This window comes from Egretta garzetta, unplaced genomic scaffold (genome assembly GCF_000687185.1).
Source record: "Egretta garzetta isolate BGI_Z169 unplaced genomic scaffold, ASM68718v1 scaffold248, whole genome shotgun sequence".
Taxonomy (NCBI): domain Eukaryota; kingdom Metazoa; phylum Chordata; class Aves; order Pelecaniformes; family Ardeidae; genus Egretta; species Egretta garzetta.
The window spans coordinates 2,557,001-2,574,563 of NW_009260596.1; the positions used below are offsets into that span (position 1 = coordinate 2,557,001).

The 17,563-nt window shown below is 36.9% G+C and overlaps 1 protein-coding gene across 8 annotated transcripts in view; it reads left to right on the forward strand.

Annotated features, from left to right (window-relative positions):
* Positions 1-17,563, forward strand: part of RGS7 (regulator of G protein signaling 7) — a 265,953-nt gene that overhangs the window by 208,198 nt on the left and 40,192 nt on the right. For 7 of the 8 annotated variants that reach the window (XM_009644704.2, XM_035900245.1, XM_035900246.1 and 4 more), the window contains 5 exons: positions 12,530-12,604; positions 13,689-13,787; positions 14,504-14,565; positions 16,050-16,160; positions 16,634-16,759. In XM_009644704.2, the coding sequence (XP_009642999.1) occupies positions 12,530-12,604; positions 13,689-13,787; positions 14,504-14,565; positions 16,050-16,160; positions 16,634-16,759 (473 nt within the window). The remainder of the gene's footprint in view (positions 1-12,529; positions 12,605-13,688; positions 13,788-14,503; positions 14,566-16,049; positions 16,161-16,633; positions 16,760-17,563) is intronic. The other variant, XM_035900250.1, reaches the window with a different exon arrangement.

A 17,563-nucleotide genomic window follows, 5' to 3' on the forward strand; every position in this document is an offset into this window, starting at 1 on the left:
GCCTTCCTTTTCTTTCCACCTGCATAGAAAGTGCATTATTTTCATAATTTTGAAACTTCTGTTGATAACAAATTATGGAACTGAGAAAATTGGTTAGGAGGATTAGGGCGTTAGTCAAAAAGCAGCAACAAATCAAGCTAAATTGGAGAAGCCAGTTCCTTCCAGGCAAAAGAAATTAAGAAGCTGCTCTTGTTTGGAAAGAAACGCCATGCTCCCAATTGAAGTCTTTATAAAAGAACTCATAGCTTTCCTGAATTATTATCTCTATTTGAAACCCCTAATCATTCACTTGTTAAAAAGGGACAAACAGGTACTAAAACAGTAAATTCTCTGAAATATTCTCAATCCCCCATCTAATACAGTAGAAGCAGAGTAACTGAGGCTTGCTGTAAAATTAACTCTTTTAGGTAGCAAGCAAGGACAACTGATATCTTGCAACAAACCACTTTTCTTCCTGAGTTACACATTAATGTAATTTAAATGAAATGCATAAAAAAGGCCTGTTGGGTGCTTGTTGAGATTCAGACTAATTCAGAAGATAATGGGGGAAGTATTCTTTTCTCCTGAAAGTCACCTGTGTGCCTCTTAACTATAAAGAGTTAAAAAACCACTTTTTATTTTCTCCAATGCTTCTGACCTTTGTCATCAGTCAAAATGTTGGTTGTACTGCAGTCATATTTTGCAGGTTTGTGTGCAGTTGTTTTTAAAAGGAAGATGGGAAAAATGCAGCAGCTTTCTAAGATGAGCTAGAAAACTACACTGGTGTGTGTCCCTCTCCAAAGTTTAAACTCTGGCTATGGATTAGTTATACTGTGATTCAGTAAAGCATGAGCATGAATTGGGATGTGATCCAGTTCTTCCATTCTACGATTCATAGCTTAGTTAAACCTGATCTGCAGGACTTCTGTTCCCATTGCTACCACTGTTTTGCTGAATGGTGGTTATCATTGCTTCTCTGTGAAAAAACTGAGTAATAAATATTGATAAGGGTTAGGCACGATGATCTTAAAGTCTTTTCCAAAACCAATATTTGAGTAATTTAATACAGTAAGACAAAGTATCCAGGGTGGGTATGTCTTGTAAGGACAGCAGCAACGGTACGGGCAAGTGTGGGTTTAAGACAATTCACTGATGATGTAAAGTTCAGAAATATGTATGATTTCTGGATCTGGGGGTTTCATGCCAGTGTTTCCTAGTATCAAACTAGGAAAACAGTAATCTTTAAATTTTTTAAACCTTGCCACACATCCCACACCTTTTGCTTCTCTCTCTATTTAGTTTTTTAAATGAGATTCTATCTCCTTTAATCTCATTTTATCTGTTTATATTTTAACATTGTATTTTATGTGGTCTGAACATGACCCTCAGCATCTGAGCCAGTAGATAATACTACTGGGTGTCTAGGGTCATGCAGTGGATACATTTATTCTGGGTTTGCCTTTCTTTTCTTTTATTGCTTTTGTTTTTAATGACTTTTTCATCCTGTCCTTCAAGATAAGCCTCAAAGACTCGGCAAAAGACTGAATTTAACTTGGCTAAGGTGGTGCAATCCTTCATTTCACACTTTGCATGCTACAAATCCCAGGCTTTTCTGAGCCAGTCACTTGTTTAGCCAGAGAACACTTCTATCTGCTTTATCATAATACTTTCAGAAAGTTTTTAAACATCTCCAGGAAACAAATGTGAACCTTGCCATCCAACTTCTCTAGTGATGTAGCCGCACACAATTTTCATGTCTCCTTTTGCACCTGTTTTGCAGTGCATCCTTACCTCTCCAGCAGCCAGGGAATGCAGCCAAAGCAGCAATTGGCAGTCTCAGATAATTGCACTTCTGGTAATGAAACAAAGCCATGTGCAATGTCTTATTTTCAGAAAATGGTTATAGTGTTTACAATCCATATTCACATCTGTTTGAGGCAGATATTTATAAACCTTATAGCTAGCCTGCTAAGACCGTTATGGAAGAATTTGTACTCACATTATTTAGCATTGTTATTTAGTCTGATAGTTGATGGGGTGCGGCTGGGGTAGATGGGGATTTAGTCTGATAGTTGATGGGGTACGTAGTTACAGCTGGGGTAGATGGGGATTTAGTCTGATAGTTGATGGGGTACGTAGTTACAGCTGGGGTAGATGGGGAAAAAGAAACCAGCTTTCTTTCAACAGTGCAACATACTGAAAGTGCTCAAGTTAAAACTGAGGATTATGAAAAGGGCAGAAATTGTGAAATAGCTAACTGATGAGATGGTGGAAGGATGCAGAAAAATGAGTTGATGTTAAGGTTTTTAGTAAGACCCAGTTCTGGTAGTAACTAGGAAAATAAGCTGAAGTAGTAAAGATAAGGAATTTTTTAAATAAGTGCGATGTTTATACTTTGATTTTTGTTTCTGTGTGAATTAAATTTGCTACTTTAATCCAAAGCATTCTGCCAAGGATCAAAGTCAAAAGGCAGATAATCAATTTCTAAATGTCACCTATATTTGCCATCAACATTTTCAGAGACATGTTGTCTCTTCTTTCAAGTGTATAACCTAAATTCTTCTGTATGGAATCCATAAAACAGCAGTTTCCTGCTTTGGGGGGTTAAAAATGTTGAGAAAGTGATAATGAATCAGAATATTTAGCGCAGGAGCAACAAACCAGATAAATTGAAGAGGTTTCCTTATTCATCTGAGTTGCAAATACTGGAATCTTCACATACACAAAGATCACATTTGTACAACCTTAATTAAAATTTATACTAAATTAAGAGTTATTAGAAATTAAATTAACTTTCAAAAAGAATTATGCATATAACTTCCATGCGGTAGTATACTCTTTAGTACAGGTTCTAGTTTAGTTTGACATGACTTGTCTCAAAAATTAAATTTCAACATCCTTTTCCTATGCATTTTGCATATTATGTGTTTCTCGGACACACAGACTGTGAAAAGACTTTTTTTTTAAAAAACGAGATGATAAAATCCTGTTCTCTTAAGTTGAAAGCCCAGTTTTGCACTAGATCTGTCCTTAAACAAGCAAGCATGTGAGAACATGAGAATCCCTGTCAAGATTCAAGATGCTCTATCTTCTATGGATTAATTTTATGGTTTAATTTGTTAGTATTATATTTTTTGAAAATCTCGGTATCTCTTTTTCTCCGCTTGCAAGCATGTCCTTGGTTTGCACAGCCACTGGAATTCCTTGTGTGTCTGCTATGACTCAGGGAAAAGATCTGAACTCTAGTCTGAGATGACAAATAGGTATAAGCAGGAAACTGGTACAGTGTAGGTTCCATTTTTTTGAAAGATGCTGAAAATCTTTGAACCTTTAAGCGATCTTAAGTTCCATGCTAAGTGAGACTTCCCATCTCTTAGTTTGAAAACCATCTGAGTTTTACCATGCTGCAAACATAATTAAAGCTTGATCAAACTAATTGATCAAATGTCTCTCCTTTGTCTGATGGTCTTTGAACCTCAAATGTCTTGTCCAAACAGGAGAAACAACTCACAGTTAAACTTTTATCCATTAATTGCACTCCTTGCCATGTTTTGATTAAGCCCACTGCAGAATAACAGTGGAACTACTGCTATTTTGATTAGTAGTCAGTGATCTTCAAATAAATCCTTCAATAAAGCATGCATTGATTATACTAATTGGTCCAAATGTCAAGTTTTCTGTCCTTCACGTGGGTCTGTCTATAGTGGGTTTAACTTTGTGCTTAAATGCCTATGCCTTTCTCTGCAGCTTATCAGCTTATTCATTATTTTTGCATGAATATATTTCTAGTGGATAACACAATCAGGTTTATTGCTCATTCATTTCAATTTAATAAATAAGTCTGGAACTTTATATTATTTATCTCTGTTCTTTAATTAGTCAAAATGAAATTAGCTAACGAGGACATTTATTGAGCATTTAAATTCATTCTGTGCTGCCTGCATAATTCTCTACTAAAACCTTCAACAGAAGAGAACACTTAATCCTAACAAAGCTTTTATTAATTCTTATGAATCAAGACAGTTCCTTCCTTTGAAGGAAGCAGTTCAATAAGATTTGACATTGAACATTCTGTAGCCTGAAATACCAGTTCAATGAATGAATAATAAAAAATGAAAAGCTCTATTTACTGAATTAAAAGTCAACAGATTGTACATCTTTATCAGCTGGTATAGACAGGTTTTAGCAGTTAAGCTGTGTACAACTAATTTGTTTACATACTACTACTTGACTGTAGATCATTATATTCAGGGATATTTGCAGCGTATTGTCAGATGTATCACGTGTTTTAAAAATAGATTCCTATTAAGGAACATAACCAAATTTGAGGCTATTCTATGCGAGTCCACTTCCAAGTTGTATTCCCTTATTTCAGTGTCACTCTGAATGCATACATTGTAATTATTTACCCTATCTTGTGTTCCACAAGGGTAGTATGTGGTAGCATAACATCTCTTTTAAGATACATAATGAAGAAGCTGAAGAAACTGGGGAAAATATCTAATGCTTTAGTAGAACAAGCAGGTTTTAATATTTTTTCCCCGATTATCTGCCAAATTTATGAGGCATCTCAGAATGAAAGCTGAAACATGCTGCTACAAAATTCAGACTTGAGAACAATCTTGGGATATACTTTCTAATCATTAAATATGATTTATAGGTGTTAATTGGAAGGTATAGCTGTACTTCCCAGATGAGCTAATTTCTAACTGAAGAGAGAGTCCATTGGAGAAACTGTGAGAATGGTGAGCTAATTTTAGAGAAGTTTGGTCTCAAGTTCTAGGGAGGTGCAATCTTGACAGAAGCTGTATATGAAGCCATCATCAAACATATACTTATTACAATTTATATATGAAGTTACCATGGCCATAATGGACCATAATCCAAATATTTGCCTTTCTGTGTTTGCTTCTTATTGGTGGGACCTCCATAAAAGCGCTGTAACTTAACAGCAGGTATCAAAAGTCCAGTTACAGTGCTTGTTTGCCAGTCACACACCTGAGTCAAAAAGGCATGCTTCCAGAGAGGTAGTTGTGCTAAAAGTAATTGTACAGAAGCTGGGAATATGATACTATTAAAAAAAAAAGTGTGTATGAGACACATACATACTCTTGGAAAACCAAGTAGAGAGAAGAAAAGTTGGTGCTTCTATTACATGATAGTCTCTTGATACTTTTGTAAAACTTGCAGTGCCACTACATGTACAGGAGGACAAAAACTACCTGGTATGATTAATTTCAACAGTGGAACAAAGACTGTATTCAGTAAGTAGCTAGACCCTGTGTTGGTCTAACTTTAGAGTTACCTAAATGTAGAGTTTGATACCACCTAAGTTTAGAATTTGTAGTTATCAGGTTATGCTATGTTTGTGATAGATGGGGCATAAGCTGCAAAATTAAAAAAAAAAAACAACCAGGTCCATCAAAAACTCATCATACTATTTTTCCTCTTTCTTCAGGTAGCTGCTAGTTTACCGGGGATCTTGTGACTAGTGATGTTGTCAAGAGAAGTCTCAATGTTTACACACTTGATTTCTCCATTAAGCCATAGACTTTTGGAGAGGCTAATAAACTTCATAAGATCATTTCAGATTAGCTACACCTAGTTAATTTTAAATTAAACCCATGATTAAGTGCTTCACTTGTAAGTAATATTTTTTTTTCCAACCAAAAGGAAGTGGTTCCTGTAGCCCAGTCCCTGTAATCCCTGCGCTTTGCTGCCTTGGGTGGTGTCAGAGGGGCCAGTGGCATCAATACAATACTATTCCTACATATTTGCAGGTTCGGGCAACTATGGCTACTAGGTTTATTTTTTCATCACTTCATTGAGGTTGATTGATCTAATAGTTATAAAGTGAGCTACATTTTAAAGAGCTTTCAGGTCCTATCAGATAACCACTAGGAAAACAGTTTTTCTGAAGTTTGTAAAGGGTTGGAAATGTGCAGCCCTCCTTTGACTGGACCTTAAGATAACAACTGGTTTTCCAAACCCTGTTAAAAGAGCTGACCGCTTGTACTCAGCACGTTTGAAATGTTTCTCTGAGACTTTCTATTGCACCAGCAAAGTCATTAATAGCGCAGCTCTTCTACTGCAAAGCCTTTTTACTCATTGACCCTGGAATGTGTAAAATGAGATAAAATCCCAAAATATCCAAATAATCTATACCTAAACCTCAACCTTTCTTTAATAAGCCTTAACAGATTCTGCACACTGCAATAACTTCCATCTCTGGGAAGTGAAAAAATTGGTGCATTGCAGAGAATACAGCCTGTGTTTTTTCTCTGTGAGAGCCTCAGTTTCAGCCATTGCCCACAACTTACTCAATATGGATTTTAATGTCTCTTTTGATGCTAGACTTTGCATGAGAAAAAATAAACTTTACCACATAACCAGAGTCAGACTGGGTATTCCTCCAGCTAATAACTCCTATGGGTTTTTTTCAGCTCAGTACCACTGGAATTTTTTTCTTTGCTTCATTTTGTTTTTATAATCTTTCATGTCCTTATTCTCCCCTTGATTTTTAACTACATGCAGTTCAGCTAGCTACACAAGTAAACTGGAATATAAAAACTACAAATAAAACTGAACTCTGGTATTCGGTTTATCACTCACTGTCTAATTAGCTTCCTTTCCCTGCTTTAGAAGTGAGTGATACAAGTAGTGACTATTGGTGGTTAGAAGACTCCTTTCGTAGAAAAATGACAGAAATAGCAACAATGAGAGAAACAGCAGAATAGATTGTTGCAGAAGGCAATACTAACATTTGACACTCAGGAAATATCAGATTTTAAGCTAACTATATTTGTGATAGTCTGCTATTACAAATAATGTAAAAGACAGCTTTCAATCTCTGACTTGTCTTTATGTTTGTGTGTCTGACTTTATCTTTTCCAAGTGGAAGCAAGGATCTGTGATGTTTATATCCATGTCCGTGATTTATATTTATAGTGTTTTAACTTTGAAAGCCTGGTGATCTTGGAATTTAGTTTTCTGCAATTAAATTTAACAAGTCAGCACATGCTTGCAAAACAAATAAAAAGATCTATTTTGTAATGTATTGACACTGAAATGCAATGAAATTGTGTAAGGGATGTGAATCAATCTGCCTAAATATTTACTGCTTTAATACACCCTGAAGTTATGGGTGTGCATATTGAAATGAGGTAATTATTTTAAATAGCACCTATGCGTTTTTAGCTAAAGAGGCTGTGAAATTACATTTCCTTAAATCATCACTAGGTTTATTTGTATGGGTTGAGAGGCAGCAGTAAGAAAGCAAATACCAGTCTTGTCTTTCCATTCTGCTGTTGTGGGGATGGGAAGGCAGGGTGATGAATTTCACACTGCTGTGAATACTTGATTGAAGTGTTCTGTAAAGTGGATTATTTGAATTTCAATCCCTGCAGTTTGTGAAGGTCATAGGCTGTACCACAGAAATGTAGGCTGAGAGGGACCTCTGGAGGTCTTCCAGTCCAAGCTCCTGCTCAGAGCAGTGCTAACTTCTAAGTTGAGTCAAATTGTCCAGGCCCTTGTTTAAACAAGCTTTGAAAATCATCAGGGATGGAGATTCCACAGCCTGTCTTAAGCAACTTCTTTCTTTTATTATAAAGAATATTTCTTTATAGTTAACTGGAATTTCCTTTACTGCAATTTCTGGCTATTGCCTCCTGTCCTTTTATGGTGCACCTCTGGAACAGGTCTAGCCCTGCAAGCCCCCTTTATGCAGCAGAAGACAACAGTTAGCTCTCCCCTTTTGCAAGCAGAACAAAGTCTGTTCTTCCACTAGACTTTTCTATTTCAAATCAGTTTCTTCTGGTTTTTGTGGGGCACAAAACTAGCCTTGGTACTCCAGGTGCACCCTCCTGGTGCCAAGAAGAAAGCAATAACAGCTTCCTTTGCCTGCTGGCTACGCTATTGCTAATGCAGCTGGTTATGTGGCTTGTCTGCATTGCTGCAGGGATGTACTGCTGATTCATGCTCAGCTTCTCCTTCAGATCGTTTTCTACAGAGCAGCAATACAGACAGCTCCCAGCCTATTGCAATGCGTGAGCTTATGCCCTCCCACATACATGGGTGTGCTTGTCTCAGATACAAGAAAAATTCTGGTTATTCTGGCTTAAGTAGATTCACAGTTAAATTGACATATTCTTTAAGAGAGAAAAAAACATCAGAACCTAAACTGATATCATTATAAACATTAATTGACTTTCTGTTGGGGATTTCACACTTATTAAAATTACTAGTACATCATAGCAAAGAGATTTTTACACAAAAAGGTGTTGATAGCAATTGATTTTGGCTATGTGGCCAGGCAATAAAAAGGGCCCTTGGAGTATGCCACTTTGTTCAGCAAACAGACTATAAATATTAGGTATTTGGCATGATTTGAGGAAAAATGGCTAAAGCATCCCATTTGATGTAAATAATAAATTCTTCCAAAGAGTTTCTTCAAGTGTAAAAAAATTAATTCACTGTTAGCACTATTACAAGGGCTTAATTGATTCACTGTTGCCAGAGTTATCAGGGAAACATTAGGAATACCAACTGAATATTTTTTTAACTAAACATAGTCTCACATGGTTGTTGTTTTCAAATGTTGGCTGTAGCCAGATCCAAGCATGTAAGTTCTTGGACCTGGAGTTCTTGGACCTCCTCTCCTTACAGAGGAGGCTTTCTCCTTCCACTGTGTTTCTTGGCAGAATCCTGTTATGTAGCCTCCTAGACAGCATCAATAGAAAGTTGTGCTGCTTGGAATTCATACCAATGTGATTATCCAATAATTGAAGTAGGGATTAAAAAATCTTCTGTATGTGTTTTTTTACATTATTTATGTGCATCCATTTATCTCAGCAGTGAATTTAGCATGACTGGACTGACATGTTCTTTGCTGTAAATTAATACAATGGCATTTGTACTTTGTGATAAGGGCATGCTAAAAGGTGGATGAGAAGAAACTAAGTTTCCTTTGAATATATGGCATTTTTTCAGCCAGCTTTTTAAAAACAGATGAGGACCAAATTCTACCCTGGTTGTGATCTTGCTGTATGATAATTTCAACAAGGTCACAAGCATTTCCTCTGCGTGTGTGTGGAGGGGGAACTGTTTTCACACAGGATATTAGTACTTGTGATAAATGACCGAGTCCCAAATAGGGTTTCAGTCAAAATTAACAATTTATTAAACGAATAAAGGCAAGCAAACAGCGCTGGGTGCGCCGGGAGCCTCTGCTCTACCAAGACGCACCCCGTACAGTTCTTGTTTCTGGTTTATATATCCCCCAGCAATAGGCTGGGTTTAAACTCCTCTCGTTTTGGTCAGTACCAGAACCGGTTTAACCGGTTGTGCTGAGGCGCCCGGCAGGGGACATGGCCAGCCCCCCTCCCCCCGTCAGGAGCCCCCCCGGTGGGGAGCCGGCTGCGGCCGATGCCGCCCTGGTGCCCAGCCAGCCCCCCTCCCCTTCCCCCTGTGAGGAGGCGGCTGGGGGGGGTGCAAGGTAAGAACTACATACATTAACCTCTCTGCTCTTCTTAGGGTTGTGGTTATACAAGGGTATGTCATCATGCGGCCCTAGCACTGTTCCATATTAACACGAATCAGATGGACATATATACAGTACTGAAAGAAATAAGCATTCTATTTACACATATAGAAGAGGTTTCAAGTCTTCCAGGAAATGTGTTTGAAAACTATTTACAGTATTAGTATGCAAATTATATATTACATGCGAAATGGGAATCTTGCTGCAGAGCACTCTGTTAGGCATCTCGCTATTTGAACTATGGTAGTCCAGTTTAAAAAGCAACACAAAATGAAAACACAGCTGGATGTAATTATATCCAAACGCATACTTATTATGTTAGTGGGGGCATACAAATAAAATGAAATGTTGTCCAGCAAAGGTTTTCCCACAAAGACTCTGAATTATTTCAGCAAAATGTTCAAATAATGCAGGCTTTTGTGTTTGTTTTAATTGAAAAGATGTTTGATATTTATTCCTAAAAATTGACAGATGAAATTTGGCAGCACCAGGGAAACAATAAATCCCATCTCATATCAAGTATCATTTTAATAAATATTCTTCATTTGAGAAGAAAATATGAATTTTGGTCCCGATTACATTAGGTACTTCCAGTGATTTAAATCAAATTATGAGAACGGTATTGTATAGCAGTAGCGATAGATGTCTTAAAATCCTGTTGCTGCCCCAGCTTGTCAGAGCAGTGATACAGCCTTTAGCTGCCTCCCCTTTTGCTCCAAAGCTTTCTGACACTTCCCTGCCTGTACCTGCCTCCTGCTGCTGCTCTCCCATTGCTTCCCTGCAGTCACACCTTGGTCCAGTTTCTGTCCACACAGCCTCTTGTGAGTCCTCCCGCCGAAGTATGGCACAGCAGCTTTACTTCAGCATGAGAGGTTTTAAACAGCCAGGTGTCAGCAAGAATCCTCTAGATGCTGAAGAAGGCCAGTAGCGGGTTGGGTCTCTTTCCAGACAGCAAAAGCTTCACCCTTGTTTCATTCCTAAAAATCCCCCAGAGTTTCTTGTTGCATCCCTCTCATCAGTCTGCACAGCTCTGGCACATGCTGTGGACACACATGCTGGTGGACTTGAAGTCTTTGAAAATAAGATGCTTCAGATGCCCTTTTTTCTTTTCTTTTCTTTTTTTTTTCCCTCTCCATTTTTAGGACATGCTTTTAACAAACCATAACCGACAACTAAACAAATAATAGTTTGTGCCATATGTAAGTGTGCCTCCTATTCAAATGGTTGCATTCAAGGGCTGTAGATATTGTTAAAAGCCTATCTCTTCTTCATTGCCAGCTGCTGCCATAATCCTAAAGTAGATGCATTGCTTTCTTTTTAACTTTATATCTCAGTATACTGCCCTGTGAAATTGCTTTCTGCCTTTAAATTGACCGTCATGCAGAATGTTGTGGTTTTCAACCTGTCACTGTATTTGAGAGTTACAAGTTATTCTGAGTTAAAAAACTATCGTTTTTGTTCACAAGCACAAGGTGTACCTTCCCAAATTTAGCTCAATAGGCGCGTCAGATGCAGTCTTGAGATAGTGCCTCAGTGCCTATTTTTGTTCTTCGTGATGAGGAACCGCTTATACTGCAAATGTAATATGATCAAACACACATGAATGTATTACTTTAAAATAAAAACTTCCTTACTAATTTAAAACTCATACTGGAAAATCAGTCTGTTATTTAAAGTATTTTCCAGAGGCAAAGTACCATTGGCCTCTTTAATTAAATGTATTTGTTTCTTGGCTCTGCCTAAATAAGAAATGTTTAAATTTTTTATCTGTGAAGATTTACAGCCATGTCAAGCATTTTACATGATGGTAAGATGACAAAGCTTGTGTCTTTAGTGTGATTATAAGTCCGGCCTGGTTGTCTGGCAAGTAAATTCTACATCTAGCTACTCCCATAAAAAGAACTCATCCTGCTTCCACTAAAAACCTGCTCCTGCTAGAGAGTGGATTTTGTACTTCCCACTCTCAGTGGCAAATGTAATCCCTCAAAAATCAGTAGGTAAAACTCACCTGAGAGCATAACACTTATCATTAGTTGTTTACAGCAATGGGTGAAGAACAGATTTCTGCAGAGAGTTCATACTTAGAAGTGTCAAAGGAAGATGAATTAGGAGAAACTAGAGGACCTGTGTCCTTTGGGAAGCTGCTACACAGTTGTGAGAATGAATCTTTGAAGGCCAAACCAGGTGTGTTGAAAGTCATTCTGTTCAGACTGCCAGTCCCCTGGTCAGGCTGCTGAAGCCTGTTTTGTTTTGTTTTGTTTTTCTTTCCTGAAGAAACAAATCTCATTTGGGCACATTTTTAAAAATCTTTTTTAAAAAAAAGATCATGTTTAAAAAAGTAACCCAAACCCAGATACTCCTGAAAGGAGCCTGCAGTTCACAGCTGAGTTGGCTATTGCACAATTCCATTTATTTTGTCTTATTGGGTCAACCATGCTTCTTAAAGGAAAAGCTAGAATGGACATTGTATGGCTTCCTTGGCAAAACCAAAGCAGAAACATGTGATTTGTTTCTGTTATGTTGATCATTTATTTTATTTCAAATTCACAATGTCATAATCTCTAAGCATGTGGTCTTCAGTGTCTCACTCCAAAATTCCCAAATACTGCCAATAGCAATTTAATTGAATTAGTACCTGTCTGTGATGCAAGTGTATCTTATAATATGCATTTGGATATTTTCTGCTCCTCTATACATAGCTTTCAGTACTTTCAACATAAAGATATACAGAAAATCTTGTCCTAGAAAACATCATAGGCTCCAGCAAACAATGCTGAATAGCAAAAGAATCTTTCTTAGAATAAGCCAGACAAAATGGTACTTGAGATGCTTCCTTAGACTCTATGTTATTTAAGTTTTAGGGACTATTGCAGGAGGACATCAAGTTATTATATGCCTCTAGTTATTTATTTTCTTAGCCTTACAAACTGAAGAGGAGTATCTCAATGAAAACAGTATGGAGTTCCTTCACAGATTTTATCCTTGTGCTTTCCTTTCTTTTTCTTTTAATAGCCTGGATGTGTAAACACTACTGAAGTGGATATAAAAAAATCTTCAAGAATGAGAAATCCACATAAAACAAGAAAGGTAAGTACTCTTACTATATCAAAAGCAGGAGGTGGTGGTAATTTATAGTACGAAGTTCCATAGTTTCTTAAAACATTTTTTTCTCACAGCTGCAAAGAACCAATACTTGAACGTATGCTATTCATAAGCTCTTAAATGAATTAGTATTAAAAAATTTGCCAATACTAATTAAATGCTATCGCATAAGAAAGGCTTTGGAGAAATACAAAGAGAATGTGAAAATAAAATTCAGTTTTGCATGCTTTATTCACGTTGTTTAGTAGATTGAATAAAGCATGTTAAAATGTTTCTGTCAGAAATTAAGGAACAAGAAATTAAAAATGCAGTGTAAGGTATAACAACAGTTCTTCTTGTGCTGCTGAAAAGGGTGTATCTAGTTTACAATTATGCCTCAAATGGATGACGAGAAATTGTGGAGAAAACCAGCTTCATCTAAATTAGAATCCAGACATGAACAGTGTAAATTCTCTAGGGATGTATAGATGGATTGGAACAACACATTCTTTCAAATCCTTTGTATCATAATAACGTAGATTGATTCCAACATTAAAGTATTCACTTTGGGGTATATTTTCATGTCAACCCATGGAAAAGTATGTTTTAAAAAGGAGGGTGGATTTAGAGAAAGTTTTAGCTTAGCTTATTTATGGTAGTGAAAGGTCCAGATTAGCATAATTTTCCAAGCAGTAATTGCAAATTTGGGAGTCATCCAAAGAATCCATTGTGATAGTCTACCTTTCAGGATACTGTTTCTTCTTTTTCTACCGGTCATGTCCACTTACTGTAATAGCTGCCTTTCAGTGTCATCCCCCATGTTTACTATGCTGTTAATATAGAGATAAAATAAAAGGAGATCCTGTGTTCTATGGCATTATGAAATTGTGGGGAGTTGGGAGTCTTTATTTTACTCCATGGTATAGAAGTACAATTTTATCTGAGTGCATGGCTTATTGAAGTTTCTTTAGAAAAAGATGGTCTTGGCTAACTTCTTGAGCAAACTGTACTAAACCATCAAACTTACTATGGGTCTGTGTAGAAAGCATTGTCTGAAGGCAACTATCATTGTTCCATATTTTTTGTGTAGTCTGTCTATGGCTTACAAAATGACATTCGAAGTCACAGCCCTACCCACACACCAGTACCAGAGACTAAGCCACCCACAGAAGATGAACTACACCAAGAGGTTTGAAAAATAACTACAAACATATACTTTTAAATGAACTTCTTAGGAAAGTAGGTATTAAACCGAAAATTGTGACTGGGAAGTATGTTCAGAACGTGTCTATATGGGTATCATATGGATTTAGGTATGTAACTTCTATTAAAATTAATGAGACAAAACCTGACATTATTTGTATCTTGCATTAAACAATTAAAGGCAGTTAGCAGCAGGCTAGTTGGGGGGTTAATCACATAGTTGAGCCCACTAGCTCCTTTAGCAGTAAACAGCTGGCTCTTCCTTTCAACACTGGTTACACATTTAGGGGTGTATTTACCTCTCCATGTATGCACATATGGGTTCACACATTTATCTACTGTTCATGCTTCATTAATTTTTACTGAGATGTTAGAGTTGGGAGAAGGTAAATGTCTGAAGAATTAGTAATTATCTTCACAAATCTAAAAAAAGGCTAATTGGATTTCTGTTGATGAACCTTTTAGGGAAAATGTTGTACTGGGTCCTTTTTTTGTCTCTGTATGATCTTTTCTCTTTGAATGGAAAATTCTATTTATTATTACTACACTAGTGAAATGTTGTTTTAACTCAGATATATTTCTCTCCTGTGCCCTAGGACAAATTAAGGTTAAATTACAGCCCTAATAAAAAAGTTATAGAAATAGAGTCAAGCAATGAATTACTCATAATAAATGAATTATTTTTGCCTTCCTTTCTTGCAGATTAAGCACTGGCAAATGCAATTAGACAGACATAGATTAAAAATGTCAAAAGTTGCAGAGAGGTAAGTATATTGTCACGTCTTCTGGTTTTTCAATTAGACTGATAACTATTGGGAAAATGTCAGTATGAAATAGCTTCAAAGAAAGAGACAAGGGAGCTCAGGTGTCACAGAAATAATGGATGAGAGTTTACTTTAAATGGCGGGTATGAAGTTATCTTATTGATAAAAGATGGCCTAGATATTCTGTGATATATTACTGGTAAACCCCAGAGTCACTGAAAGAGCCTCTGACCAAGTGGTCACAAGTTTCACCTTGCATTGGCAGGGAAGCTAAATGGAAACAGGTCTGGGGTTACTGTTTTGGTATTTCAGAAGGGCAATCACCGAGAAACCAAGGGAACTGATTGGCAGAGCTGGCTGGGTGAGGAGCTTGGTGCTTGAGCAAAGTCAGTCTGAACTTACTTCCAGTCAGAGGATGGAACACTAGTAGGAATCTTTCTCCAAATAAGACCAAAATTTATCGGGAAGGGGCTAGAAAGCAAATAAACCAAAAACAAACCTCAGAAAGACTAACTACAGCTTAGGTAGAGAAGAGGTAGAGAAAAGGAATGCTCTATCGTACACAGCAAATTCAGAGACAGTGAAAATAGCAGAAAATTGAGCCACGTAAGACTTAGTAAAGGAAAGTAAGCCAAATACAAATAATTCTTCATCCTCTCATGTAGGTTTGTGCATGTGTGCCTACTTATATTTATGTATGTATGCATACACGTACAAACACATAAGTCTGTATTTATAAAGAGAACAGGTTAAGAATTTGTGCTTGATGAACAGTAAAAATGGAATACAGACTAAATATAATATAAATCAGAATGAAATAAAGAATATTTGTCCTCACTTGTCAAGAATTTTTCAATGATTAGGAAGCAAAAGGAAACACAGAAAGCAGGAATAAGTTCATGGGAGATGTAAATTACCAGAATACAAGCAAGTTTATAGTGTGTTCAGCTGGGCCAGACCAATTCATGACTACTGAAGAATTTGGAAAAAAATGGGCTTTTTTTTGGAAAGCAGTAAACTTGGGAATAGTGCTATTTGATTAGGAAGTAATAAAAATATTAACTGTATTTGAAAAAGGAAAAAAGGAGTCAATAAATATGACCTGAACAGCATGCAGTGTTTTAAAACAGAATTTAAAGGAACTGATAATTAAAACTGTAAGGGTATAAAACATGTTCCTTTATGAAAGCAAAAGTGCATGGAAGAGGTTGCTTAATTTAATTTATTAGTGCCTAAAGGAGCTATGTGAAAGCATTAGGGAAGTTTGTTTCAGCTCTTGATAAGACCTGAGCCACCTCTCCTTCTTCAGGGATCCACTTTTAAAAGGCTTCAGCAAGCCTATTTTAGCCTGAGCTTGTAGTTGACTTCTGTGTGCACCTGGTTGCCACAGTTCAGCTGATGCAAGGTAACTTGTTAACAGGGGTAACCTGGTCAGGTTTCCTCACCTCCTGACATGACAGTGTTTGATGCTTTTGTTTTCCTAGTCTGTTAGCTTATACAGAGCAGTATTTGGAATATGATCCTTTTCTTGTGCCCCCTGATCCCTCAAACCCTTGGATATCAGATGACACCACTTTCTGGGAACTGGAGGCAAGGTATATAATTTTATTTCTTCTTTTGGGGCAGGGGACTTTATCAGGCTTTTCTTGAAATGTGAAGATTTCAGACAAAGGTATTGCAGGAAAATCCTGAGGCAGAAGGGCAATGCAGTATCCTTTTGGTCTTTCCAGCTTTACAGTTCCATAAGATGGGAAGGTTTAATAAATCTGTGTAAAAAGTTACAGTAACCAGTTTCCAGGGTTCCAGTATGGGGAAAAAAGACACCTTTTAAAACATTTTCTAGTTGGAAGTCCTTATTCTTCTGTGTAAATGCATGCATATTACCTCCATTCTGTGTAAGTAGTAGCAGCCTTGTTGCCTTGTTGCCTCTGAACATTGCACAGATATAAGCAATCTGCAAAGTGAGAAATCTGTGGTTGAACTTTAGCACTTAGTCTAAATTCTGATCACAGAGTATTAGAATACTGACTATTGCTGATTGTAAGTTCTATTGTTTTTACTTCTGTAGCAAAGAGCCAGGACAGCAGAGGGTGAAACGATGGGGATTTGGCATGGATGAAGCTTTGAAAGACCCTGTGGGAAGAGAGCAGTTTCTCAAATTCCTGGAGTCAGAATTCAGTTCAGAAAACTTAAGGTAAGTGAGAGGGACTTCATTTTTTTTAATAGCTTGTCAGATACATTGTTGGGTTTGTTGTTGTTATTTTTTTTTTGTCTGATACCTTTCTTTTCGATTTTTGACCCCTTCAAAACTTTTCCTGTGTCTTACCTTTCAGAATCCATATATGCAGATCACTGCCTGCTCCCATATTCAGGCTGAGGGAAAGATTGATATAGTTAGCAGAGACTCACAAGAAGCATATTTTCCTGTTCTTGTCCAAGTTTTGGTCAAACTACCCATCTAAGAGCTTTTCTCTCAGCTCATTTTATTAAACAGGTTTAAAACACTGACTCATTCAAAGCCTGTTCAGTATCTTTTATTGAGACCAATATTACAAGAACAGTAAAATTTAAAAAAGAAAACTCATTAAAAAATAAATAAGGGATTTAAAACTAAAATTCAGACTTTCACTCTTGCTCAGGTTTCTGGGGATCATTGGTCTTTTGAAAATCTCCACCAAGATTCTAGTATTTGTGGATCTGACACAATAAAAGTAGTGTGACAGCTAGCTCTCAAATTCCTCACTAATTGCAAAATGGAAAGGTGCTGCTAGTGTATGAAGCTTAAATAAGTTTTTTTTAAGAAGTGTATATGCAGCATTAATTTTAACTGAGGGAGAATTATTTGATTTAAAAAAACTATAGTCCATCCATTGGCTAATAGCATGCTCTGTTGACGCTGTTCTAAGGAAGTCATATTTTGGTAAGAATTATTTCAGAGGGCTTAGTAACAGCCTTTCTATAGGTAAGTCATACTGTACATAGTACAAAAGCACGTATA